The 26,852-nt window shown below is 47.5% G+C and overlaps 1 protein-coding gene across 1 annotated transcript in view; it reads left to right on the forward strand.

Moving 5' to 3' along the window:
- The window catches only part of Arl3 (ADP ribosylation factor like GTPase 3), a 44,669-nt gene that overhangs the window by 17,187 nt on the left and 630 nt on the right, over positions 1-26,852 (forward strand). Inside the window, exons 3-5 of the mRNA XM_051199693.1 lie at positions 1,030-1,146; positions 15,371-15,421; positions 17,275-17,460. Coding sequence (XP_051055650.1) covers positions 1,030-1,146; positions 15,371-15,421; positions 17,275-17,460 — 354 coding nt within the window. The remainder of the gene's footprint in view (positions 1-1,029; positions 1,147-15,370; positions 15,422-17,274; positions 17,461-26,852) is intronic.

Below are 26,852 nucleotides of genomic sequence, written 5' to 3' on the forward strand. Positions count from 1 at the left end.
GCAGGGGGATCTCTGTGAGTTTGAGGCCGGCGTGGTCTTCAGAGCTAGTTCCAGGATAGCCAGGGCTACACAGAGAAACCCTGTCTTTGGGAGGAAGGAGAAAAGTTTGGGAATATGGGAGTGGGAGAGGTAGCTCAGGTATGATAGAGCCCTTGTTACTCTTTCAGAGAAGTCAGGTTTAATTCCAAACACCCACATGGTGGCTCACAGCCATCGGTAACTCCAGTAACTCTAGGGGCCCTAACTCCTTCTTCTGACATACATACCAAGCATTCATACATATTAAAGAAATAAAAAAGGTAAATAATAATAACAATAATAATAATAATTGGGAGTAGTGGACATGGTGGGGCTCACCTTTAATCCTAGCACTTGAGAGGTGCAGGCAAGTTTATCTCTGTGACTTCAAGGCCAGCCTGGTCCACATAGTGAGTTACAGTTAAAGGGGGCTGGAGAGACGGCTCAGCTGTTAAAGAGCATTGACTGCTCTTCCAGAGGACCCAGGTTCAGTTCCCAGAATCCACGTGGTGACTCAACCGTCTGTAACTCCAGTCCTAGGGGATCGGATGTCCTCTCCCGACCTCCATGGGGACTGTACACATGTGGTTCACAGACATGCATTCAGTCAAACACACATAAACATAAAATAAAAAGAAAGCCAGGGGTGGTGGTGCATGACTTTGATCTCAGCATTCACGACACAGAGGCAGGCAGATCTTTGTGAGTTTGAGGCCAGCCTGGTCTACACAATGAGTTCCAGGACAGCCAGGGCTACTTAGTGAAACCCTGTCTCAAAAATAAAAACAAACAAACAAAAAAGAATAAAATAAAAAGATCTAGCAGTATAGCTTGGTGGTGCATCGTGTGTGTGTGTGTGTGTGTCTGTCTGTCTGTCTGTCTGTCTGTCTGTCTGTCGTATACCTGAAGCCCCAGGGTCTCTTCCCAGTTTTTGTGAGCTGTTAAATACGATTGTAAGAATTAATTGATCTTTTTGTTTTGTTTCCTTTTGTTTTTCCCCGTTTGTTTCAGGGTTTTAACATCAAAAGTGTACAGTCCCAAGGTTTTAAACTGAACGTATGGGACATTGGCGGACAGAGGAAAATCAGGCCGTACTGGAGGAGTTATTTTGAAAATACGGATATTCTCGTGAGTAATCCTCATGTGTCCATTGCTAACAGTGGGCCACTAGAGCAGGGCCAGGAAAGGCCGAAGCTTGGGAACAAAACTTCTTTGTACAAGATGTTTGTCTGTCCTTCCATGACAGTGTTGTGCCCATACTCACCTTGGCAAAGTGTTTATTAATCACCACAGAGGTGTGAATAGCAAAGGAAGAAAGATCTCACACTGGCTTTGTCAACCCAAATTAGTCAACAAATTCCTTATGTCCAGAAGAGGGTGGTGCAGTGTAGGGGTCTTGATCAGGTTCATTTCTCTGTCAGTTAAAGAAGTAAAAGGTGCTGGGTGGTGATGGCGCACGCCTTTAATCCCAGCACTCGGGAGGTACAAGCAGACCGATCTCTGAGTTCAAGGCCAGTCTGGTCTACAGAGCAAGTAGCAAGTTGCACATAGAAGAGACCCTGTCTATAAAAACCGAGAGAGCACAAAGACAGAGGCTCTGGGGTGGGCATGCCAGCCCTCCAAAAGCAGCAAGGAGGCTGATGTGGCTGGGACAGAGGTAGCGAAGGGGAGGAGGGAGTCAGGGAGATGACAAGTCAGACTGTAAGGACCTTGCACTGTTTGGAAGGCAGGCCTGTTACTCTGAAGTGGAGCTTCGGGTAAAGGCAGAAACGGCGCTGTCATGCAGAATGCACAGATTGGTGTTTACAATGACGTGGGATGGGATACTGCCCATGTTCTCCCCTGGGATGGATAGGCCTTGCTAGTGTGTCAAAGGTGAGAGATGAGAAGAAAGAGGCCAAGGAGAATTGGTAGGTTTTGTTTTGTGACAGGGTCTCAAGCTAGCCTCAAACTCACCATGCAGCTGAGGATGACCTTGAACTCCTGATCTTTCTCGTTCCAGCACCCTCAATTACAGATGCGTGTCACCAGTACCCAGCTGGTACTTTGGTGTCCCCTCCCCCCCACCTCCCACCCTCCCCGCACCCCGCACCCCCTTGAAACAGGGTCTCTCTGTAATTCAGACTGGCCTGGAACTCACAGAAATCAGCTTGCTTCAGCTTCCCAAAGCATTGCGATTACAGGAGTAGCCGCCGTGTCTGGCACGCCATTGGTATGGAGTGAGAGGAACTGCCATATATTGTGGAGGTCGAAAGGGTGTGCCTGAACAGGAGTGGCTGAGGAGAGGAGCATGGTGTGGGGCGTGTGGACTTGAGGGCTTCCACTAAGAGGGAGGCTTGAAACAGGCAGCTGGATGCAGAAGACTGAAGCCCGTGTGAGAGTCCCAGGCTAGAAATAACTTGGGACTCATCAGTATGTGCATTGTAACTAAAGCCTTGAAATCACATGAGGCCACCAAAGCTGTGACTTAGAGGGAAAATCTGGATTGACTCCTGGGGCCTCGTGACATTTGGAGGGTGGGTGATCTAACAACTCTCCATTGCTGTAGCAAGCACGTCACTGACACATGGACTTAGAGCTCTACTCTCCTTTGGCCAGTTTGTGTTTCAGTCCACGGTCTGTTTTCGTTTATGGCAAAGTTGCTCTGTGGTGGGCGGGCACAGTGCGTAGAGGGACGCTGTTCACCAAGTGGCCGGGACGCCGAAAGGGACAGTGAGGAGGAGGCCAGGGTCTCCCGGTTGCTCTTGAGGGCGCTCAGTGACGGGGTCCGCCCTTCCCTAAGGGTCCGCACCAGTGGCCTCAGCCACCCACTGCTAGGTCACAGCCAGCCGTGCTCCACCAAGCATGGCTCCCACTCTCTGTCCCGCCCCCCCCCCCCTCGAGGTCGTCCCTGACTGCTCACCTGCTTTGCAGCCACTGTGCCTTTTGGCGCTATCATTTTCATTTTCACTGTCTTTGATGTGTTTCTTCCTCCTTTTTCTTTTCTTCCTTCCTCCTTTTCTTTCTCCCCCACCCCCACCCCACCCCCCGCTGGAGATTTATCTAGCCTGGGGTCTTACACATGCCAGGCAGCAAGCATTCTGCCACTGAGCTGCATGTCTAGACCCATTCCATTCATATTTTCATGTGTTTAATGCCTGCTCCTCTCAACAGAGAAGTCCGCAAGAACAGGACTTTAGCATTCTTAATTTCTGTTTATCAGTGTGTGTGTGTGTGTGTGTGCAGGTACTTAGGCACATGTGGAGATCAATGGACAACCTCTTGGGGGTCGGTTCTCTCCTTCCTTTTTATGTGTCCTTCAGGGATCAGATCCAGGCCCTCAGTCTTGCACGACCATGGCAAGCACCATCACCTGCCGAGCCATCTCCAACAACCTCCTTTGTGTTTTTCCAACTATTGTGTCATCAGTGTCTGGAAAAGTGCCTCAGAGAATAAAATGGAGGCTCTGTAGGTGTTTCTGACACAATCCAAATTCCTGTGGTGGAGTCCAGGCCTGCTAACTCCCTCTGTGAAAGCAGGGTCATCCGATTCACAGAGAAGGAGCTGTGTGAGGTAGTATTTCCACTCACTATCATTCGTAAATTGAGAACATAAAATTTTGCTACCATCAGCAAACATACTGTGGCCTGAAATGGCATGGCATCATACAGACACATGGTATCTACGGCCCTCTGAAGCATGGTTTAGGTCTATGCTTCATGCTGGGTTAAAGGTTCAAGTAGACGAGAAGACAGACGGGGAATGTAGCGCCGTCCATTCACTCATCTTTCAACCAATTACTCCATGTAAATAAGACAGGACCACATGTATCCATCCCAGGCTGGGCTGTGTGCTGAGGATGGCCTTGAATCCTGATCATCCTGCCTCCATCTCCCAAACAGTGGGATTCCAGGAGTGTATTGCACCCAGCCTTATGCGGTGCTGGAGATCGCGAGCATTCTGGGTGTCTTAGTTAGAGTTTCTGATGCTGCGATCAAAAGCAGCTTGGGGAGGGAAGGGTTTATTTCAGCTTACACTTCCAGCCAACAGTCCAACCCTGATGGGAGCCAGGGCAGGGACTGGTGCAAAAACCATGGAGGAGCGCTGCTTTCTGATTGTCCCTCATGGCTTGCTCAGTCTGTTTCCTGCCGGGTGGTCCTGTCCACAGTGAGCCACGCCCTTCCACATCAACTATCAGTCAAGAAAATGGCCCGTTTGGGGGCATTTTCTCAATTGAGTTCTCTTTTCCCAAACGACTCTAGCTGTGTCAAGGTGACACAGCACTAGCCAGCGACTAGACAAGCACTGTATGAATCTCTTAGTTAAAATTGTTCAGACTAACACAAAGCTCAAATCAAAATAGTATAATGAGACCCAAAATATAAAACTTGGCCAGGCAGTGGTGGCACACACGCCTTTAATCCCAGCACTATGGAGGCAGAGGCAGGCTGATCTCTGTGGGTTCGAGGCCAGCCTGGTCTACAGAGTGAGTTCTGGGACAGCAAGGATTGTTACTCAGAAAAAAACATGTTTCAAAAAAACAAAAAATATAAGAAAAGTGAAAAAGAAAGAAGAAAAAAACCAACCAACAAACAAAAATGCCACTCAGCTTTATTCTGTCCAGTTTGGTGACCTTGTTTCACTGTATTTTTAGGTATTTTAAGACAAATCTCAGACATTGTATGTTTTTTTCCTTTCACAAATACTTGAGATATGTGGGAAAAAGTATAAATGGGGAAGTTGTTGTTTTTATCTCAAATTTAAAAACAAAAGTCTGACATAGCACCGAAATATGGAACACTTAGATATCAAAGTCAGACATAAAACCATCTGTGGGGCCAAGTGTGGCAGCACACACCTTTAAATCCCAGTGTTGAGAGATGTTTGATTGCACTGTGTAAGATATGTCACCATGATTAGTTTAATAAAAAGCTAAATGGCTGGGGCTGGAGAGATGACTCAGAAGTTAAGAGCATTGGCTGCTCTTCTTGGGTTCAGCTCCCAGCAACCACATGGTGGCTCACAGCTGTCTGTAACTGCAGTTCCTGACACAGGCATACACTTAGAGGCAAAACAGGAATGCACATAAAAAAATAAATGAATAACTATTTTTTTAAAAAATGCTAAACAGCCAGTAGTTATTCAGGAGGTGTAGGTGGGACTTCCGGACAGAGAGCTCTGGGAAGAGGAAGGGGGAAGTCAAGCGCAGAGGAAGCTGGACATGCAGGAGGAGAGGTAAAAGCCACGAGCCATGTGGAAGCATGTAGATTAATAGAAATAGGTTAATTCAAGTTATAAGAGCTAGTTAGAAACAGGCCTAAGTCAGAGCTTTCACAATAATTCTCCGTGTCACGACTGGGGAGCTGGCTGGCAGAACAAAGAAAACCTCATTACACATGGCTCCCAACGTGGGGCCACATGTATTCACATGAACCCTGAGCACTTGGGAGGCAAAGACAGGCAAAGACTCTGTGAGTTTGAGACCAGCCATTGGGAGAGACCCTGTCTCAGAAAACCAAAAAAGAAGAAAAGATTTTCACTAAAGATATAGCATGAACCAGACAGAATATGGAAAGAATATAAGGATTGATCAGTGGTGTGAATAGAGAACCCAAAACTAGACACACACACACTCACACACACTCATGAATATAACCAACACTTAGAGAGTGAGACAGTTCAGAGGAGGAAGGTGTTTCTGTATACTGTGCTGGTATACATCCATACACCAAAAAACAAAACCATCTAGACATAGACCTTAGCTCTTTCATAAAAATCTCAAAATCAGGTTTTTGGGGGAGGGGTGTGTATGTGTGTTGGGATAGGGTCTTTGCAGAGCCCGCCTGTCCTAGAACGCAGTCTATAGAGCTTTGAACTCCCAGACATCTGCCTGTTTCTGCTTCCTGAGTGCTGAGGTTAAAGGTGTGCATCACCACCATGCTCAGACTCTGAAAATTAAATCTCAGAAGCCCCCAACTATACCCTTCTAGAAGACATTGTAGAACATATGGATGACTGTGTGTCCATTAGGGGGAAAAAAAAAAAAAAAGCTGGGCTTTGTAAGAATTTAAGTCTTCTGCTTTATGAGGGGCACAGTTAAGAGAGTAGAGACTACCAGTGAGAGAGCTGCTAAGAGACAAAACTTCCTGGGGAAATGCAACATCCATACATACCACTCGGCCCAGATAGGCAGCCCGCGACAGACCAAAGGGCAGATACCACCAGCTTCCAATGTGGTGAACCAGTGAGTTTTATTGGTGTTACTACAGGAGTATGGGTGAGGGGTGAGCAGAAGTGCCTGTCACCACAGCTCACCCCAGCATGGGTGACAGCTCAAAAGGGCGATGTGGAGCACACTGCTCAGCCTGCAAGCAGTACAATAGGTTAGAGTTCTTTATGGGTTATGGGGCCTGGGGGGGGGGCTTCCCTGCCCCACACTCACAGTGGGGAACCCATCCGTGGCACTGATGTTTTCATTCAATAACCTTAAGGCCTCTGGGAGTGTCCTTTCCCACCCAAGCAGGGATTTTTTTTTTTTTTTTTTTTTTTTTTCCTTTCCTTTTAACTAACTGAGCCCAGCAGGGTTGGGTAGATGGCAGGGTTGTCACACCTGGGTGTCTCTGGAGCCTTTCCAAACCTGCAGAACACTCAGAGGCTAGCATGACATCATCTGTGTAGCAAAACCTTTTCCAGAGGATGGGCAGGACACGGCAACATCCTGAACCACATGACACATAGTGGGTTTACAAAGATAACCTACTAGAGCACCCTAAAAGCCAGCTGTCACCCGTTCAGCACCTGTCAGGTGACCCCAAAAGTGTACAGCTAGGAAGATGCAGAAGGTTCCATCCATGTGTACCAGTCGCTTCCTCCACAGATCAAAGTTGGGAACAAAGCTCAAATAGGAGGTGCTAACGTAATTGTAATTAGCGCCTGTATCATTAGTCTCTCTGAGCCATTTCCATACCCTGGAGCTCTTTCTGGGAGCCTCCCTACATTTCTCCACACCTAATGAACTCCGCCTACTCATGGCCAAGGGTGAATGTGGCGCTGCTATCCCCTGCTGCCCCAAAGGCTCTCTGGGTTGGAGTGGCCCTGGGGCTGGCACTGTAGCTGTTGACCCCCCCCCATTTGCCATACCTGACTGTTGGGAGAATCCCTGGCTGGACAAATCACCTCTATCTTAGTATGGCCTTTTGCTGGGGGGAAATGTACCCTCTCTCCCTCCTCTGGGGATATTAGCCACCTGGGGCAGGGTTGATTGTCTTCACCGGTGTTCTGTCATGAAGGGCCTCTGTGAACTTCACCTCAGGCCCCTCGGTACTTTGGCTTTCTATCAGGTTTTTCCTTATCCAGCTCCACATAAACCATGCCACATTTGTCTTTGAGTAACCCGAACAGACCTCTTTCGTTGCTTTGTCTTTTTTAATTTTTCTTTAGGTTCTTCTGTCACCCCAGAGCTCTCTTTACACGGTGGTCAATCGTTTAGACCTGTCAATGCCTTTTACTTATAAAAAATCTCAGCCATGGGTAATGGTGCACTTTAATCCCAGCACCTGGGAGGCTGAGACCGGAGGCTCTCCGAGTTTGAGAACATCCAGGGCTACACAGAGAAATCCTGTATTTAAAAAAACCCTTGCCCGACAAAGGGCTCAGCAAAGCCACTACAGTCCTACACTAGCCTCGAGGTCCCTCTGCTGGATCAACCTTTTAAGGCCTGTTAAAGTTCTGTCTGGCCCAGTGAACAGGGCTTCAAACACAGCTCTTCTTATTCCTAGTTCCCTAGATAACATCTGCCTCCTCTCTGTGGGCCTCCAGCCCCTGCATTTGGGGACCTCAGGCAGAGATAACCAAGTGTTCCTCGTGGCTTTCATAAGCCGGTGTCCCTCACCCTGCCTCAGGGTCTGTAGCCTTGGCCTGAGAAGGGTGGGAATTACCTCACTCGGGAGTCCGCTCCCATGTCCCAAGGCCTCACAAGCCTGCTGAGACAGGCTCTCCTCATTCCTTTAACCCTCCCTAATTCCAGCCGTTCAAGTGCTGAGCATGCCCTCAATAGCCTAGTTTCTTCTACCAGACCATTGTTAGCCCACCCACACAGGGTGGGTCACAGGCCTCCCTCCCCCTCCCTCCCTCTCTATCTCTCTCTAAAATTGGCTCCTGGGATGTCTTTTATTGCTTTTATCATGTTTTTGTTTTTGTGTTGTTTTTTTTTTTTAACTCTCTGAGTCTTTTCATGGGTTCTGAGTTCTTGGGTCCCAGAAAGGGCTTTTGAGCATGAATCTAACTTGCATTCTCTCCCTTCCAGCCCCCAAACCTTAAGTAGCAGCAACACCTCCATCTCCCTTTCTTGTAATTGCTCCTTTATGTAAATCCCTGCTTCGCCACCATCTCGGCCTCAGATGCCTTTCTACACACATACCTCCATGGCCAAGCAACCTCCATGGCTGAGCAGCTTCTGCCTCTACTTGTACATTAATCTCCGGGATTATAAAATCTCCTCTAAGCCTTTCACTGTTTTTAGGACGTCTCTGTATTCACCTGGTATTCATCAAACAGGCATGCCACCCCGTACCGTACAGAGGAAGACTGCCATCCTGGGATTCCTCCCACAGACACTCCTAATCCTAAGGCTCAGCCTTAGTTACATGTCTCACAATCAAAGCAAGACACACAGACACATACCATACTGGAAAAGACAGCTGTATCAGAATTCCCTCCACAGACTCGCAGCCCTCGGGGTCCCAGCCCTCAGGGCTCCAGCCTCATTTGCATGTCTTGCTAACAGGACCATGCACTCCCCCCTCCCCCCTCCCCAGCCCATCTTTGGTTCTGTCATGTCCTGTCCATGCCAATTATGTGTTGTGACGAAACTTTCCTAGGGACATACGGCATACACACATCTACTCACCCCAGATAGGAAGCCCACGACAGACCACAGCACGGACACCACCAATGTCAAATCAATGAGTGTCATTGAAGTTACTGACAGGGATATGGTGAGGGGTTACTTGAAAGGATAAGTATCGGCTCGGGACACTCCAAGACCAAGTTCTCAGCACACAGGAGATTTATTTGCCACCAAAGACAGAGAGTAGAAGATGAGGGATGGGGGGGGGGATTTGCCCCACAGGGACAAAGGACTACCTCTGGATATAGAGAGAGATGTGACCCATAGGCAAAAGGTAAAAGGGCAAGGTGGTTAACCTTAACTGGGCATGTTAATTAGAAGAGCCTATGGGGCCTTTGATTGCTGGACTTCTTCACTACTTTGATAGTTGGACCTTGGTAGTCAGCCTCAGGAGGAGGAAGTGGCCAAACAAGGAGACAGACCCTGGGGGCCGCTTTAGGATGGAATCCAAGGGTTTTTAGCAAGGCAGAGGGCGTGGGGAGAAGGGCAAGGCCTGCCAGAGCCATGTTTTCCAGGCCTGGCCTGGCTAGAGTCCCTTCACTCAGTCACAAATAGCATGCAACAAAAAAGTATCCAAATTCATTGAACACATACACCCTGCCCCAAACCCTATACTCAGTTTGTAGCAGTGCTACTCAAACACTAAAAGCACCCAAGATGTCCTTTAATAGGTGAATGAGTAGCGAACCATGATACATCGCTTTTTGGATATTACTCAATGATAGATGGTTCAACAGGAAAGGCGTGTGCTTGCCAAGCCTGACCGCACCCAACTTCCATCACAAGGACCCACATGGAGGAAGAAGAGAATCCGCTCCCACAGCTGTCCTCTGACCTCCATATGCAATCGGTAGCTCATGCATAATTCCACATACAGAAAATGTAAAAATAAAGCTGGTGGTGCTAGTGCACACCTTTAATCCCAGCACTCAGGAGGCAGGGCAGGTGGATCTCTGAGTTCAAAGCCAGCCTGGTCTACAGAGTGGGTTCCTGGACAGCCAAGGTTACACAGAGAAACCCTGTCTCAAAACAAAAAAAATCTGATGTAATCCTAGTAATCTGGGCGGTAAACAGATCTCTGTGAGTTCAAGACCATCCTGATTTACTTACCAGTTCCAGGCCAGCCAGAGCTATATAGTGAGACACTGTCTTTTAAAAAATGAAATAGCCAAGTGTGGTGGCACACGACTTTGATCCCAGCACTCAGGAGGCGTAGAGGGAGGAGGATCTCAGTGAGTTCAAGGCCAGCCTGGTCTACAAAGCCATTTCCAGGATAGCCAGGGCTATTACACAGAAAAACCCTCTCTCAAAAAAACCAAAATAATAATAATCAAATAAAATGGAAAGAAGGTATAGGAGCTTCAGATGAGACACCCAGAGAGGAACCGAACATGCGAACCTTGTGGTTGACGCTCAAGGTCTCAGGACTTCCTGGTCTATGTATCAGCTCCACCTTCCTGGAGGTGGACCACAGTATAAGTGTGTGTGGCAGGACCCTGGACTCTACATTGTCGGTAGCTGTTAGTGCCCAGGATTACCGTGCCATCCAGCAAACATTAGCAACTTTTGGCAGTGGTATGTATTGGTACAGGATAATATTTAGGTTTGAGAGTCAACCTCCTTCTTTTCCAGTGCCATTTGAGATTAAGCAGGTTTGAGAAGCAGCTGAGCCCTGCCCCTCCCCTTCCGGGCGGCCGAGTCTACCGCCCTGCTTGCCTGCCCATTTCATAGCGGCCTGAGCAGGTTGATGGGTTCTGTGTTTGTCTGGGTTTGATAACCTTCCATTGTTAGTTGAAAAAGACCTATTACACTGGGCGCCATACCGCGGCAGGGGTAGGATTGAGGCTTGACACATTTCGTTGCCTGGTTAAATCTTTTCAATTCTCTCTGGAGTACCGTGGTAAAATCCAGCTTTGGAGCAGAGGTGGACAGATTGATCCAGCCTGCCTCCTGTTTTTGTGTAGCCTGTGAGCTAGAATGGTTTTTATATTTTTAAGAGGTTGCAAAAGGAAGATACTGTTTTGTGACACAGGAGCATGATGTGAAATTTAAATCCCAGTGCCCATAATGCAGTTCCCTTGGAACCACGTCACCTGCGTTTGTTCTCGGATTTCCCACAGTTGCTTCCTTGCTGCAGCAGCCCGACTCCTTCCTTGGTTGTGAATGAGACTGCAGTGGGCCACAACACTCTTTCCTACTGGCTCTCACACAAGTTTGCCTACCCTCACTTTGGAACATGAAATGGCTCTCTTGGGGTTTGGAAGGTCTGGGACGTTGACGCTGAGAACATCTGACTTCTGCTGAGGAATTTAGGGAAGCAACGAAGGAAGAGAAACTGAAGTAAGATGGAAGGAATATGAGCTAGGGCAGTCTTCCAGTTCTTTCTGTTAGCCAGGTGTGGTAGCGCAGCACCAGCCGGCGGCAGAGGCCGCTGGATGGTCTCCAGGAACCCAGGCCAGCCAGGGTTATGTAGTGAGATGCTGTCTCAGAGAAGAGGGAGAGAGGGAGACAGAGACAGGACCTCAAGAGGAACAGTTGCCAACCGTCTTAAAATGCCTCTTCCCTACTCCCATAGTGGTACTACAAGAGAGCAGAGATGCCAGTGACAGAAAGCCCTGAGCCACACAGACGCCTCATTTATCAGTTTCATTGCCCTCCGAGACATCAGCTCCAGCTGTGAGCCGGGCCTCCCCTTCCCTTGGCACCTTTGCTGCCTACCCTGTGATGGAGAAGTACCAGAAGCAATAAGATGGCCAAAAGGTGCCAGCAGAGGGGAGGCGCCCCCCTCCCTCGGGAACCTGCTCCCTCCCCACCCTCCCACAACCAAATAAGAATTCAAAAGCACCCCAGAAACAAATCAGAGCCCCCGTGACTTGATGTCACTTCCGCCTCCCTCTGAGAGCCGGGGATTATAACCTTGCTGTGGATTCGGTTTATGGCTTGCCATTTGAATGTCTGTCTCTTTTTAATGTCAGAAGCACAAGTACTTAACTCTCTGATACTTCCTGGCTAGAGACCAGAAACAAATTATTATTAATGATCAGTTTGTTCTGAATTAAAACAAAAAACTTTTAAAAAGTAAGAAAGAAAAAGAACTATTGCATGACAACACAGGAACACACCATGGCACTCTATGAACGGAAAGGAAACAGACCCGCGTGGAGATAGGAGAGCAGGAAGCACACTGGGGGTCTTGGCGGCCAGTGTGATGCCCATTATTTTCTTTCCAGTGGCTCTTAAGAAGCAGGGTAGTTACTTTCTAGACTTGAACTTCAGGATTTTTGGGGGGAGGGGTTTTGTTTTTTGATTTTCTTTTTAGCAGTATTCAAATTGTATACGAGGGGGAAATCGGTGTGTGTTTAGAGCCGTCCTTCAGAACCTGGTATCTAAAGCAGTAAGCGAAATTTCATACCCAGTAAAGAATGGCAAGAACTTGATCTGCTCTTTGGGCTCAGCCCTTGGACTCGTTGGTGTTTGGATGGTTGTCTCTTTAAAACCTTCCCACTCCTTGCTTTCCTGTCTCAACCTTCTCTGTGTTTTCTTTCCTTTACATTTCTTTGTTGGGTACAGGCTTGCTGTGACACGCCTGTGGTGTCCCTCACTCAGCTTTCCCCTCTCCGTCACACCGGATGGCCTCCCCTTTTCCCCACTCGGCTTTACTCACAGCCTTGGCCCTAGCACACATACCTTCCCCCTACTTTGTAATTGATGCTTTGCTCCGTGACCTGCACACTCCCTTTAGACTGCTCTCTGACTGCAGCGCATCCTCCCAGCCATCACCTGGCTCTGCTTCCCTCCCTCCTGTCCTGAGCTGTGGCTTCAGTCACTGTTGTCCTAATCAAACTGTAGACTTGCAGATAAGTCTGATGGAATTGTATTTAGGCTCCTCCTATCACATTCATTCTTTGTAAACCTGTATTTATAGGATGTGTGAGCCCCAGACTGGAGAGGTGGTCCCCAGGGTTATATATTATTCTTCCTAAAGGACCTGAGTTCAATTCTCAGCAGGCTCACCAGCTGCCTGCAACTCCAGCTTCAGGGGATATGACACCTGTGGCCCCCTTAGGCGCCCCCACACATGGCCAACAGTCACACATACACACATGATTAAAAATTTTTGTAATTAAAAAAAAGGCCTGGCAGAACCTGGTATTGCACACTTTTAAGCCTAGCACTCAGGAGGCAGAGGCAGGTGGATCTCTGTGAGTTTGAGGCCAGCTTGATCTACATAGTGAGTTCCAGGAAAGCTAGGACTATGTAGAGAGGCCCTATCTCCAAACAAAACAACAACAAAGCCTAAGCCCCAAACATACGTAACAAAATAAATTTAAATGTTGTTGAATTTAAAAACAAATACTGCTGGTAGGTCAAGCCTTTAATCCCAGCACTTGGGAGGCAGAGGCAGGAGGATTTCTGTGAGTTAGAGGCCAGCCTGGTCTACAGAGCAAGTTCTAGAACAGGCTCCAAAGCTACACAGAGAAACCCTGTCTCGAAAAATCCAAAATAGGTTAGTGAAAATGGTTCTCCTACCACATGTGCTTTGAATAGTGACTTCGTGTCAGTATGAGGTATAGGATGTCTGTGGCATGTGCACAACGCACTGATCCTTTACTGACTCAGTACCTGTCGCCCAGAGAATATTGAAATCCCATCTTCCCCACCCCCACCCCGTGAGACTCCGAGTCGAAGCGCAGGCCATTCTTTCAAGAAAATGTAAACTTGGAATCTGCTGTAATAGTAAGCACTGGTGACTAAATGAAAGAACATTATGTGAAGAGATGACCATTTTCTTTTCCAAAAGAATGCTGTGTGATAGAGAATGTGGGTCAGCAGCGATGCTGTGTGCATTGCAGAATCCACTGCTGTGATTTAAGTTCCCTGATGGAAAGAGCAGAAGGTTGGTCTCTGTTTTTAACTGAATGTGCTTTTCCAAAGAAAGAGTTCCATTATGCTATTAGCTCAATAATGGTAAATAGTTCTTTTTCTTTTCTCTTTTCTTTTTTTTGAGACAAAACAAAGGCTTGTATAACTTGGCTGGCTCAGACTTAATACTTAATGTACATGTAGCTCAGGCTGGCCTTAAATTCATGATCCTCCTGCCTCAGCCTCCCAGATGGTAAGACTGCAGATATGTTATCACCAAGCTCACTAAGTAACAATGTTAATTTTTAAAAGAATTTTTAAAATATGCCTGGAGGTGGTGGTGGTGTTGGTGGTGCACACCTTTAATCCCAGCACTCAGGAGGCAGAGTCAGGCAGGTCTCTGAGTTCAAGGCCAGCCTGATTTACAGAGGAGTTCCAGGACAGTCAGGGCTACACAGAGAAACCCTGTCTTGTGGGGGGGGGGGATGCTAGAGAGATGGCTCAGTGGTTGAGAGTACTAACTGTTCTCACAGACAACAGCACCCACATGGTGGCTCACACCCATCTTTAACTCCAATCCTAGGGGATCCACCACCTTCTGGCCTTGTGGGTACATGTGTGATAAACAGACATACATATAGACTAAACACCCATATATATAAAATAAGTAACATGTTTTAAAAGTACATAATTTATTTCTAATTTTCTTTTTAAATTTGCAAATGAAGATTTAGGAAAGAACCTCTCTTTTCTTCAAGACAGTGTCTAACTATAGAATGAGTTTGAGATTAGCCTGGCCTGGCCTCATCCTCTTAACAATCCTCCTGCCTCGGCCTCTCAAGTGCTGAAATTACAAACATGTGCCACCACACCAGGCTGGATGGAACTTTCTGTAGGAAATTAAACAGCAAAGTTGTGGGTCTGGTGGCACACACCTGTGATCCCAGCACTTGGGAGGCAGAGGCAGGCGGATCTCTGTGAGTTTGAGCCCAGCCTGGTCTACAGAGTGAGTTCCAGGACAGCCAGGGTTATGAAGTGAGACCCTGTCTCCAAAAACAAAAACAAAGAGACAAAAAGGAAGTAAGGATCTCAAGAGGCAGCTAACTCCCAGGACACCCCCTTAGTCCCTCCCATCCATCCTGTCTGAGGACAGCGTGGTAGAGAACAGCTATGGAGTTTATTGTCAGGTGTGCTTGAGTTTGAGTCCCTGCTTTGGCACACACTGGGTGGAACTTGGGCAGGTTCTTGTTTAGACTTTGTGTTTCTTTATGTGCCAAATAGTAAAATAGTGAGAGTCTGCCTCATAGAGCTGTAGGAAGAGCTAGCTAGCAGACGAGGAAGCCTCACTTGGGAAAGACCAGGAGTCCACTGAATGCACTTATTTTACCCTCCTTGGCTTGGGAGTTTCCCTGGGTGTGTTTTGTGGCCATCCTTAGCTAATTCATTAGCTTATTTTGCTTCCACAGATGGGCTGAGAATAGCCAGGCAGTTTCTATATGTTGGGCTAATCTGAACTCACAGGCCCTTCTGTTCCTTTTGTAAAACTTACCCCTCTCTTTCTGGGTCTGTTTATTGAAGTAACTTTCTTGTTTTCCTTTGCAGATATATGTAATTGACAGTGCGGACAGAAAAAGATTTGAAGAGACGGGTCAGGTAAATGATTTTTCTGCGGAACTCTTTCCCCAAACACCAGGTATCCATTACTCTCCCTGAAGTATGTGTGAGGGAAAGGGACACTTTTTGTTGCACTTCAAGGAAGAGGCTCATTCTGGCAAGCAGGCAAAAAATACCGGCTGTCCAAAAAGGAGTGAGTGTCGAGTCTTTTACAGTATCTTTTGATGGAAGTCTTTTAACTTAACCAAATTTAATGTGTAAGATATAGGCAAATGGGATCTGGAGAGATGTCTCAGAGGTTAAGAGCACTATCTGCTCTTCCAGAGGTTCTGAGTTCAGTTCCCAGCAACCACGTGGTGGCTCAGAACCATCTATAGTGAGACCTCAAAGTCCTTCTGGGATTTTTACAGGCCTTGTAGAAATGTACTCACAAACACTACAATTAGCTTTTCTATTTACACTTTTCAATACTTAATTGACCAGGAGTAACTTTGGCAAATTCAGAAGGATGAGAAGAAACATACAAGCCAAAACTAAGCTACTCATTTTCAAGCCAGGAGACAAAGTTAACTTTGAACACAAGCATGGCTTCAATTGCAGGGTACATGTTCACATGGTTAGATATACATACATACATGGTTTGCATACATAGTCTGGACCATTGAGGCCAGAGTGTGGTCACCAGCAGGAGCAGCAAGGAGGAAGGGACTCCCTAGAGAGGCATGTTTGGATCTTAGTGCAGAAATTTTGGCCTGTTTCCAAAGGCAGAAGCTCCCATGTTTCTGTTCATTTTTTTTTTTTTTTTTTTTTTTTTTTGGAAAGTGGGCTGAGGAGTCCCCAGACTCCTGGAGGCAGGCAGTACCACTCACTTCCATGCCTCAGTGACTCCTGGGCCATCGCTACTGTATTTGAGCTTGGGGCAGGGGTGTCCTGGGAGTTAGCTGCCTCTTGAGATCCTTACATCCTTTTTGTCTCTTTGTTTTTGTTTTTGGAGTCAGGGTCTCACTGCATAACCCTGGCTGTCCTGGAACTCACTCTGTAGACCAGGCTGGGCCCAAACTTACAGAGATCCGCCTGCCTCTGCCTCCCAAGTGCTGGGATCACAGGTGTGTGCCACCATTCCCACTACCTTCCAGTTTTGTTTTTGAAAGCTGAATGTTTAAAGTAGCTAAAACGTGAGCTTAGAAGGAAAGGGTGGAGCCTGTCCCTTAGGTAAGTGTATCTACTCATTTGAAATCACTAGAGACAGAATAAACACACAGTAGAGTTCTGCCTGTGACCTGGAGGACCAGTAAAGGTGTGGTCTCTCCCGGTTCTTTTGGGATGTGAGTTTGATGAATGTTGCCCCATGGGTCATGTTTTAGAGATAGAGACTAATAGACACAATTGTCTCTAGTTGTCATTTTCATTTCTACTACATGCATGTACACACATGCACTAAGTTATTTATGGGGTGTGTGGGGTGTGGTCTGGCCCAGTGAAGGATACTTGCTTGGCATGTATAAGGTTCTTGGTTCAACCCCCAACACCCGAGGAACAATGGAAAAGATATTTGGGGATGGGGGGGGTGAGGAGCGGTAAGACTGAATAAGTCTGAAATCTCTAACCACTCCCCATGCTCTTCCTTAAACAGTGGCTCTCAGAGTGTTTCTCAGTGTCACTTGGAACAGAACCACCTGGGGAACCTGTTAATAGGGCTTCCTAGATGCTGGCTCTAACTTTCTGTAGTCAGCATCCCTAGTTTGAGCTCAGAAATCGGCTGGGGAGTCTTACTCGGGTACAGCATGCGTGTCTCTGCCCTGAAAGCTGATGATGATCAACTTAACTCCAAATGCGGGCTTAAATGTCACAGTTGTCAAGCTTCTCTCCTTTCCTTCCCAAAAATGGTCCAGGAACTAACGGAACTGCTGGAGGAAGAAAAGCTAAGCTGTGTGCCTGTGCTCGTATTTGCTAACAAGCAGGACCTGCTCACAGCAGCCCCTGCCTCTGAGATCGCCGAAGGACTGAACCTGCACACCATCCGGGACCGAGTCTGGCAGATCCAGTCCTGCTCAGCTCTCACAGGCGAGGGTGTCCAGGTGAGACCTTGGCTAGGGTCTGTTCTCTGTCGGCATGGCAACTCACTAAAGCAGTCTGCCTCACTGGTAGGGTTGAGCTAGACCAATGGTTCTCAATCTTTGGGTCCCTAAGACCATCAGGGACAAAAAAGATACTTACATTATGAGTCATAACAGTAGCAAAACTACAGCTATGAAGTAGCAGCAAGATGTTTTACGATTGGGCGTCACCACAGCATGAGGAACTGTATTAAAGGATCGAAGCATTAGGAAGGCTGAGAACCACTGGGCTAGACAGAAAACGATTTGACACAAATGGCCTTTGATTGGCAGAAGAGCCACTGTAGAATGTAAAGGGCACTCCCGGAAGAAGGTTGGTTCTTTCCTGCTTAGAAATCAACCAGATCCCGGGCAGGTTCCAAGGAAGGAATAGCCCAGCCCCTTCAGCACGCTCCCCTCACTTAGAGGAGGGCTGAAGACGTGACTTGGAGATTGTTTGGTGACTGTGTTGGCATTCTATGTTAGGTCTAATGTGCATGCTAAAAGCCTGTACTTACGAGGTGATTGTCATCGCCACCGGACAAACGCTAATTGGCCTCGAAATACCTGTTTCTTCTCTTAGCTCTCTCCACTGTCCTCCAACTTGGTGTCTGTTTCCAACTCCTGGTGTTGGTTTCCCACTGGGAGACGTCTGTGGACACAAATCCCTATGCTTTATACTGAGGAACTGTGTACCAGGAGACTGAACATCCCCTTGTTTAATATTAATCTAGGACAGGACACAGCCCACTCCCAGTCATCCAAGAAGCTTTATTCTCAAAAGAAGCCACACACTTCCAACTCAGGTGCTTCCCACCAAGCTTCCTTAACTCAGTGACACTCCGTAGTCAGTCAGCCTTCCAGGTGACCCAGAATCCTCCACCTTCCTCATTTTAAGTATCCAGTATATCTGCCAGGACGTTCAATGGTATATCGCTACTGGCATTACAGTCTCCTTTTCTCTCAACTTCTCTCAACTTCTCTCAACTTCTCTCAACTGTTGGGTTGAGGCCTGAGGTTTGAGTCTTGGCCACCGCCCATGCATGGCCTCTTTCTTTGCTTTTCTCTTCTAAAGTCCCCTCGCCTCAGACATATGACACTGATTTGTCTTTAGATGGTCTGATTGCCTTTATCCCTAGCAAATAACCACATCCTAGAATTATATTAATCCTAACATGTGTGCTACATGGTTTTTGTTTGGTTTTTTCTTTTATGACAAAAGTGGCCATGGCTGGCTTCTATGTGTGGCCTCTAGAGTTGAGTGCAGTTAACACTAGACAAGTGTCCCTGCCTCAACTGCTCATGCCTTCACTCCAGAAGTTCTCCTTGAATACATGTATGTTGGAGTTCCTTAGAACTCAGGGGTTACCACAGTTAAATCCTCAAAATATATTTTGGAGCAATTTGTCAGGTTGAAGTTTGGGAGAGTTAGTGTTTGGGAGTTTTAAGACAGGGTCTCTTTTTATAAATAAATAAAAAAAAAATGGTGGTGCCTGCCTTTAATCCCAGGACTTGTGAGGCAGAGGCAGGTGGATCTCTGTGAGTTTGAGGGCAGCCTGGTCTACAGGGTGAGTTCCAGGACAGGCTCCAAAGCTACACAGAGAAACCCTGCTTCAAAAAAAAAAAATAAATAAATAAATAATAATAATAATTTAAAAAAATTTTATGGGTATGGTTGTTTGTCTGTGCATGTGTGTGTGTTCCCTTCGTGTGTGCTAAGCACATAAAGGCCAAAAAGGGTGTTAAATCCCTTGGAATTAGAGTTACAGATGGTTGTGAGCCACCATATAGATAGATGCTGGAACACAAACCCTGGGCCTCTAGAACAGCAGCCAGTGAGTGCCCTTAACTACAGGCCTATCTCTCTAGCTCCAAGATAGGGTGTTTTGTAGCCAGGCTGCCCTGAGACTCTCCATAGCTGAGGCTCATCTCCTGACCTTCCTCCTTCAGTATCCAGGGTGTTGGGACTACAGGAATGAGCCACCATACCCAGCTGTAAGTCTTAACTTCTTCCTGGATTCTGACTTTGAACCGGGCACTGTGGCCTGTATATGCTTTGGAGGATCTCTTGAGCCCCAGAGTTCTAGTCTAGTTCCACAAGACCCCATCTCAAACATGTCCCCTCCCCCCCATTTGTAAAAGTTTATAAAGTTGAAAAGATGTGGGCTAAGGGCATGGCTCAGTGTTAAATGGTTGGTTGTCTTGCATGAGCAGGGTTCTGGGTTAATCCCAGCAGCACAAAAATGCACAGAGAAAGTAGGCAGAACAGCACAAGTCTGCTATCCTAGTACCTGAGGGTAAAGGAGGAACAGGGGTTCAAAGCCATCCTCAGCCAGCCTGGGCTATGAGAGATTGTCTCAGAAGTAAGTGAAAAACTATTTTCTCTCTCCTAAGTCCTACTCTACAAAGGGACTAACTACCATTCTTCTAGATTCTTCCTTATGACATTGCTACCACATAGGTGACTATATACATAAGTTTGTCTATCAGGCCTTTGATTTAACTGCATTTTTCAGGGTAATTTATACCCCCAGTCAAGTGTACTATGACATGGAATGTGGGCAATAGGTAAATACTGATAGTTTTTTTTTTTTTTTTTTTTTTAACCTTGTCCAATCACAACCCTCCTTAACAATGGAAAGATCTAATCCCACAGATGCCCTAACCCCAGGTCCTTGCATCTGTGTATATAGGGCCGCTTGGTGAGATACAGGTTGGGAGATGGCAGCTTGCTTTCTTGTTGTTTTTCTGTACTCTACCCACTGAGCTACAGCCCCAGCCCAGGAGACGCTTTCCCGTGTTATAAAACATTCCACCAGTATGTGGACTCTGCCCTTCTACATGGCTCAGAACACAGATGTTAGAAGGTCAAAGGCATCCTGGTGTTGGGGGCTCGAAAGGTGAGCAGAAGTAAAGAAGTAGGTAGGGCGTGCACGGTCCTCAGAATGAGGGCTCATGGCGCTGTGACCTCTCTCGGTCACTACTGAGCACCATGGCACTGAAGTCCAGGAAGTCCAGGGCACTTCACCATAGGAACCTGAGGGTAACCAGGGAGCTCCTGTGTGCTCTGGCTGTGTAATCACCATAGGTACATAGCGCCCCCTACAGGACATCTTCCCTTCCTTTTATGTATTTGTATTTTATGTACCTTGGTGTTTTGCCTGTGTCTATGTCTGCGTGAGGGTGTTGGATCCCCTGGAATAGGAGTTACAGACAGTTGTGAGCTGCCATGTGGGTGCTGGGAGTTGAACCCAGGTCCTCTAGAAGAATAGTCAGTGCTCTTAACCGCTGAGCCATCTCTCCAGCCCCCCCCCCCCCTCTCTCTCTCTCTCTCTCCCCCTCTCCCCCTCTCCCCCTCTCCCTCTCCCTCTCCCTCTCCCTCTCCCTCTCCCTCTCCCTCTCTCTCTCTCTCTCTCTCTCTCTCTCTCTCTCTCTTCATCCAAGCTGAAAATCAAACCCAGGGTGGTAAACGTGCTCTACCAGTGAGCTCCATTCCCAGCCTCCTTTGTGGCCAAGACAGCAAGCCACTAGGTAGTTAGACAGTGTGGGTGGGACTAGCAAGGAACATCTGTAATAAGCCAGTTCAAATAAACTGAGATTGCATTTTAATGTAACCAATTTGATTATTGGTTTAAAAAAAAAAAGTGCTTGTTTAATGGAAGACCTGCAGCAGTCATGGGCACAGGAAGTGACGTCAAGAGATCCAGGGTCAGCAAGATGGCTCAGTGGATAAAGGTGATAGCTCCTAACCTGATAGATGACCAGAGTCTGATCCACAGGACCACAGGGCAAGAGGAGAGAACAACTCTCAAAAGTTGTCTGCTGGCTTACACACAACAGATAAACAAATTAATGAGTCAAATTGTAATCAGACGAGGAATGAGAGAGAGAGATGGAGCAAAGAATTGAGAGCAGCAAAAATGATTTTGTACAGAGGACAAATAGTTTGAAGGTCACTTAATTAGTTTGTAGATAGTACCAGGCTGTATAGAATTGGATAGTTAAGACTGGGATTTCAAGGTTAATGAGATTAGATTATGGTTAATAGAATGATATAAATTTAGAGAATTTAACCATTATTTGAAATGGGTTATTTAATAAAAATGTTAATTAAGAAGGGAATCTGCTGTCTATTGTCCTTTCATGGTAACCTTTGGGGACCAGAGAAAGGTCATGGAACCTTCTGTAGAAGCTCTTTTAACTGTCAGGCAGCCATTGACATTCCTCCCTCAGGTGATGCTGCTGACCTACACTCCTGCCCACTCAGCCAATTTCTTGATTTTTTTTTTTTTTTTTTTTTTTTTTTTTTACCTTTAAAAGAATCCCTTCACTGTAATTCCTTTCCAGGATTGGGTGTCTAAAGTATGGGTCTTTCGTGGCTCTTAATTAAGACTTAAAATATCCCTAGAAATGAAAGGCTTTGCTAGGAGAATGACTATATGATCCAGTTATTTGGGGTTCACTTTTAGATACGAATTCAGTGTCATAATGACCAAGACTCCCTGAATTCCAAGTGTGTTCTCCTCAAGCTGCCCAGTTGGTTGAGCTATAACATCTGGTGCCACCTCTTTGTCAACCCAGAAAGAAGGGTGGGGGGGATGGCCTAGGGTTTGTGCTGCAACTGTGAGTGCTGAAGGCAACCCCCTGCTTATACTGTGTGTGTGTGCAGGGGTTTAATCAAAGCACACCTGGTGGCCTGCAAGAAGGTTCGGCGCATTAACCTCTAAACTTGATGACCCCCGTGCATTCCCTGGAACCTACATGGTGTGAGGGGACAGCCAGCAGGTTCTGTGTGCTCCATACACATGCCATGCCTTGCCTGGCCACCCCCACTACATACAAACACACACATACACACAGTGGCTGAAAGAATGAGTGAATGTGGGCTGGAGAGTCTGCTCAGCAGTTAAGAGCACTGGCTGCTCCTCCAAAGGACCCAGGTTCAATTCCCAGCACCCCCATGGCAGCTCACAACTGTCTGTAACTCTGTAAAGCCTGACACCCTCACACCCTCCCTGCATTCATGCAGGGAAAACACCAATACATATGAAATGAAAATAAATAAATTATTTTATAAAAGAAAATCAGAAAGAGTTTTAGAAATGAGTGAAATTTAAAACATTGATAAACAGCCAGGCGTTGGTGGCACACGCCTTTAACCCCAGCACTCAGGAGGCAGAGGCAGACCTGCCTAGTCTACAGAGCTAGTTCCAGGACAGGCGCCAAAGCTATACAGAGAAACCCTGTCTCAAAAAATCAAAATTAAAAAAAAAATTATAAAAAAAAAAAGCCACAGGTCTAGGAGAATGGACAGCAAGGACCTTCAAGTGGTCTAGTTCAGAGAACAGTCACACTCCGACGGGGATGGCAGGGCAGGCACAGGACTCTCCACCAGTTAAGTGGCTTGAACACACGATCTGAGGGTGTGGGAGCTGGTGATCCTGGGGCTGAAACTCCTGGGGTGAGTTAGCATGTGATACTCTCAAGGACCACCTGTGTGGTCTTTGCAAGACAGCACCGTGTGTTCGGCTGCAAATGGAGGTAGTGTCGAAGGCAGTAAGAGGATTCGGAACAGATCTCTCTTTGCCTGACTGGTGGCAGGCAACAAGGCGGCCAGGCGGTCACGTGACTGTCACGAGCAGAGACCTGAAGGGGAGCAGCATGGACCTTAGCAGCTCCGTCCTGCAGCCCAAAGGAGCGGTCAGAAGGGACCCACGACGGTCAAGCAGGTGAAGGCAGCAAAGAGGGACAGTGAAGATTGTGTGGGAGAGACTTCCTAACCCCCTCAGCCAGACACCCTCTTCCCTCCACACCCTTGAGGTTAGGCTAGTTGCTAGGTAGGGCTTCCTAGGACATGTCATTTAGCACTGGCCTCTTGTGCACCTAGGAAATGGTGCACAACAGATCTGGCTTAGATTTTTTTAAATTAAGGAAAAAGCCACCCCGCTGGCCCCTGCGGCCGAGAATCTCCACCCAGCGCTCGCAGTTGTAGTTTCAGCGGTTTGAAGACATTTTTTTTTTCCCTGAAACACAGTGTGTATGGTTGTTCTGGCTCGGGATTTCCTCTTCAAGCAGAAGTCAGCAGTTTGAACTTGGCGTCTAGACTTTGGCCCACAGTCACCTGCCTGCACCAAACTAAGGCTTTGAGCGGGCACAGGTGTTTCTCTCCAGGCCACCTTTTCGTTTGGCGTCTACCCCCATCCCGAATTCCTTCCCCTCATCCTCCAGGTCACTGTATCTTCCATCTCCCCTTAGGGCGGTCAGCCGTGGGCCTTTAGAGGTGTGGGCTGCGCCCGTGTTACCCCTTCTCAGTTCCCTGGGACGGTCAGGTGTGGGCTTCTGTCAGAGGGGCGCCAGACCAGCTTCGTGCCTCTGCTTCCTCTGCCTTGATCTAGGGGTTTTCCTAATCTGCTGACAGTTTGATTTGTTTTTCTTTGTGGCTACATTTGAACCCATTGCCTTTGTTTATGCTAAGCCCTTCTTTTGGTCCTGGGGTCCGTCCGTTGGTACTTACCCAGATGTACATGAGCCTAGGCTGACTATTCTATCCGCAGGCCTGTCTGTGAACTAAGAGCAAGCCTGTGGCATGTGACTTGCTCCCTCCCTGGTGCACTGCCCCTTGTCACCAGGAAAATATGAACAGCAAGCAATATTTTATGTATGCTGTGTTCAGCTGCTCTTTGACCCCAGGGTCCTAAAGGCACAGTGGGACAGGCTGCATCGCTCAGCAAGGCTCTGAGCACCTTGCCAGCCTAAAGCAATTACTGAAGTGACCACATAGTCAGCCTAGTTTGAAAACCCAGCAGTGATGGATACACCGCACTGGTACCTAATTAGCGAGCGGTAAGGCCAGAGACCAGCTCTGCTGTGGGGGTGTGAGTGGTAGCCTTGCACCACACCCACCACCCACAGTTACGATGGGGATGTTCCTGTGACCCAGAGCATTTATTTCCTCCCCAGGAAGCCCCAGGAAGCCAGTGTTTGAGGTTCCCTGTCTCTCTTTAGTCTATTATTGAATTGAAACTGATCAATTCAAATTCAGTTTCAGCAAGATTGGTCCGGAAAGGGAAGGGGAGACTGTTCACACCAAAGATAGTCATGCCCGTAATGATGATGGAATGCTCAGGGAATCGGTCAAACCAATTTTTAACAATAAAAAGGTTCAAGCCGCAAACAAACCTATGAGCTCACTTCCTTCCAGGGTTCACGCAAACGTGGAAACAGAAAGCTCCCATATCCACTGGCAGAGATTGCCCGGGTCACAGGCCCAGATGTTGGCAGACCGCTCCTCTGCTCCTGTTAGAGCTGTGGTAAGGCAGGCAGGCAGGGCTCCTAGAAGGCTTCCTCCTGTCATTGCCCTGAATTCTGCTGAAGGCGTGAGGTGAAGGCCCAGTAGAAAGGCACTTTGCTCTTGCCTTCAAAGGGCCTCCCAGCCCCTCTGTGAATTAGAGGCGGAGCTCTTCCTCCACCACAGTCAGGGACAAATGGTGACAGAGTGTGGTTCTCAGTGGGAAGATGGGCCTATCTCAAGACCCATCTCTGCCCCAAATTATTCCAATCCTCATTTCCTTGTTTGCAATATGGAAACAATAATGTATTCCTGGGTGGTTATGGAATTAATTTTAAAGACTATAAATTAAGTATGGACTATATTAGGCCAGACAGCATGCCAGTCCCTTGCTTAGACCCTCCCATCTTGGTTTTTGGATAACACTATTATCTTTCCTTTCCAGTGGGCTACTTGACAAAGCTTGCCCTTACTTGATTGATGAGGTATTGTCACAGAGAATTGTGGCTTTCTCTCTCTCTCCCCCTCTCCTCCAGCACCCAAATGCTGTGATTCAAAGGGGCCTCCCCAAGCCCAGCAAAGAGCCAGGGCTTTGCCCGGATGGCACCAGGGGTTGGGGCAGCCATGGGTGCTGGCCTCTGAGCGCCCTCTATTGACAAGACATGGTGGGCAGGCCTCCACTATAGATGCTCAGACATCTGCAGGACAGATGCCTGCCCTTTAAGCCCCTATCTGCCTCCTCCACAGTGTATGGCTCCCACCAGCTTCTGCTTTGAGTGCCTGCAGCTGAGTAAATATTTTCCCTATCTCTGCCTGCACTTATGTTCAGTGAGATATAATAAAAGAAACCCCCTTCTTCACCAGCCATAAACCAAGAAAAAAAAGGCAAAACAGTATCAGGTTTGTGGGGGACACTTGGCTTCCGGGGAAGCTGGTCTGGTAAAGGGATGAGTCTTTAGAACATCGCCTCGCCAAGGTAGTACCTTAGGGTGTTGATGCTGCAAGTATGCTAAGTTCTTTCAGCTTTGGAGCAAGAGAAGATGCTATGGTATCCATCTCTCTTGTACGTGTAAAAATCTTTTTTGTCTCCTGGCGGGTGATCATTTCTTTTTTTTCCTAGAAACCAATTAACCACTAAAATTAAACATGCTCTCTTTAAAGGAATCCTTTTCACAAAGTGGCTTTAAAATTGCTCGCCTTTTCAGGGTGTGCTGACCCAGGAGCAGTCAGATGCACTGGGTCCCCTCGATGGGTCCTCTGCTGCCCAGCCACAGCCAGGTGCTGCCCACCCAAAGGCCCTTTGCCAAGGCCAGGACTCAGATCATCGGGTTCTCCTGCCTAAGTGCCCCAATGGCAGCCAGTGGGGTTTAATCAGTATAAATGCAGGTGACCAGCAGATTAGCCAAGAGAAAGGTACCTGCTGGTTGTTTTGCAGTGATGTATTGTTTACAGGATTAATGTCCCAGTGGCCAAGGGTGTCAGCTGATATTTATTGCTGTAAGCTGTCTTAGCTGTTCAGGTTTAGCAGCCAGATCCACAGCCACCAGAAATGTGGTCTTTGGGGCATCACGTGTGTCTGATAGCACACGTATGTGAGACCCAGACTCTGGGCAAGATGCCCTGCAGAGCAGGTCTTGAGTTCTGTTCTGTGCTTCTGAGGGAGCTTGCACATGCCTTGAAGGAGTCCCTGGGGAGGGGTGTGTGGCCAGGTATGCTCCAGAGGGGCTTGAAAAGGAGGTCATGTCTGACAGGCCTGGCATCTGTGAGGAGTTGTGCTGCCTGCCAGGTGGCTGTAGGCAGTGTGTGTGTGTGTGTGTGTGTGTGTGTGTGTGTGTGTGTGTGTGTGTGTGTGTGTGTCTCCAGCCTTCTAAAAGAGGACACTTCAAGGTCGCTGTGCCTTTAAGGTAACCTTCTCTCCTTCCCTCTGTCCCTCTGTGTAGTAGGGCAGTAGGGCAGAAAGCAACAAGAAGCCACTTTTTAAAGCCTCCAGTGTGTGGAGTAACACCCACTGCAGAGGGTTGTTTTTCCAAAATGAAATTTAATTTAACCCGAGTGTACCCTATCACACTATTAACAGGCTGGGGCA

The sequence above is a fragment of the Phodopus roborovskii genome, unplaced genomic scaffold, assembly GCF_943737965.1.
Source record: "Phodopus roborovskii unplaced genomic scaffold, PHOROB, whole genome shotgun sequence".
Lineage (NCBI taxonomy): Eukaryota > Metazoa > Chordata > Mammalia > Rodentia > Cricetidae > Phodopus > Phodopus roborovskii.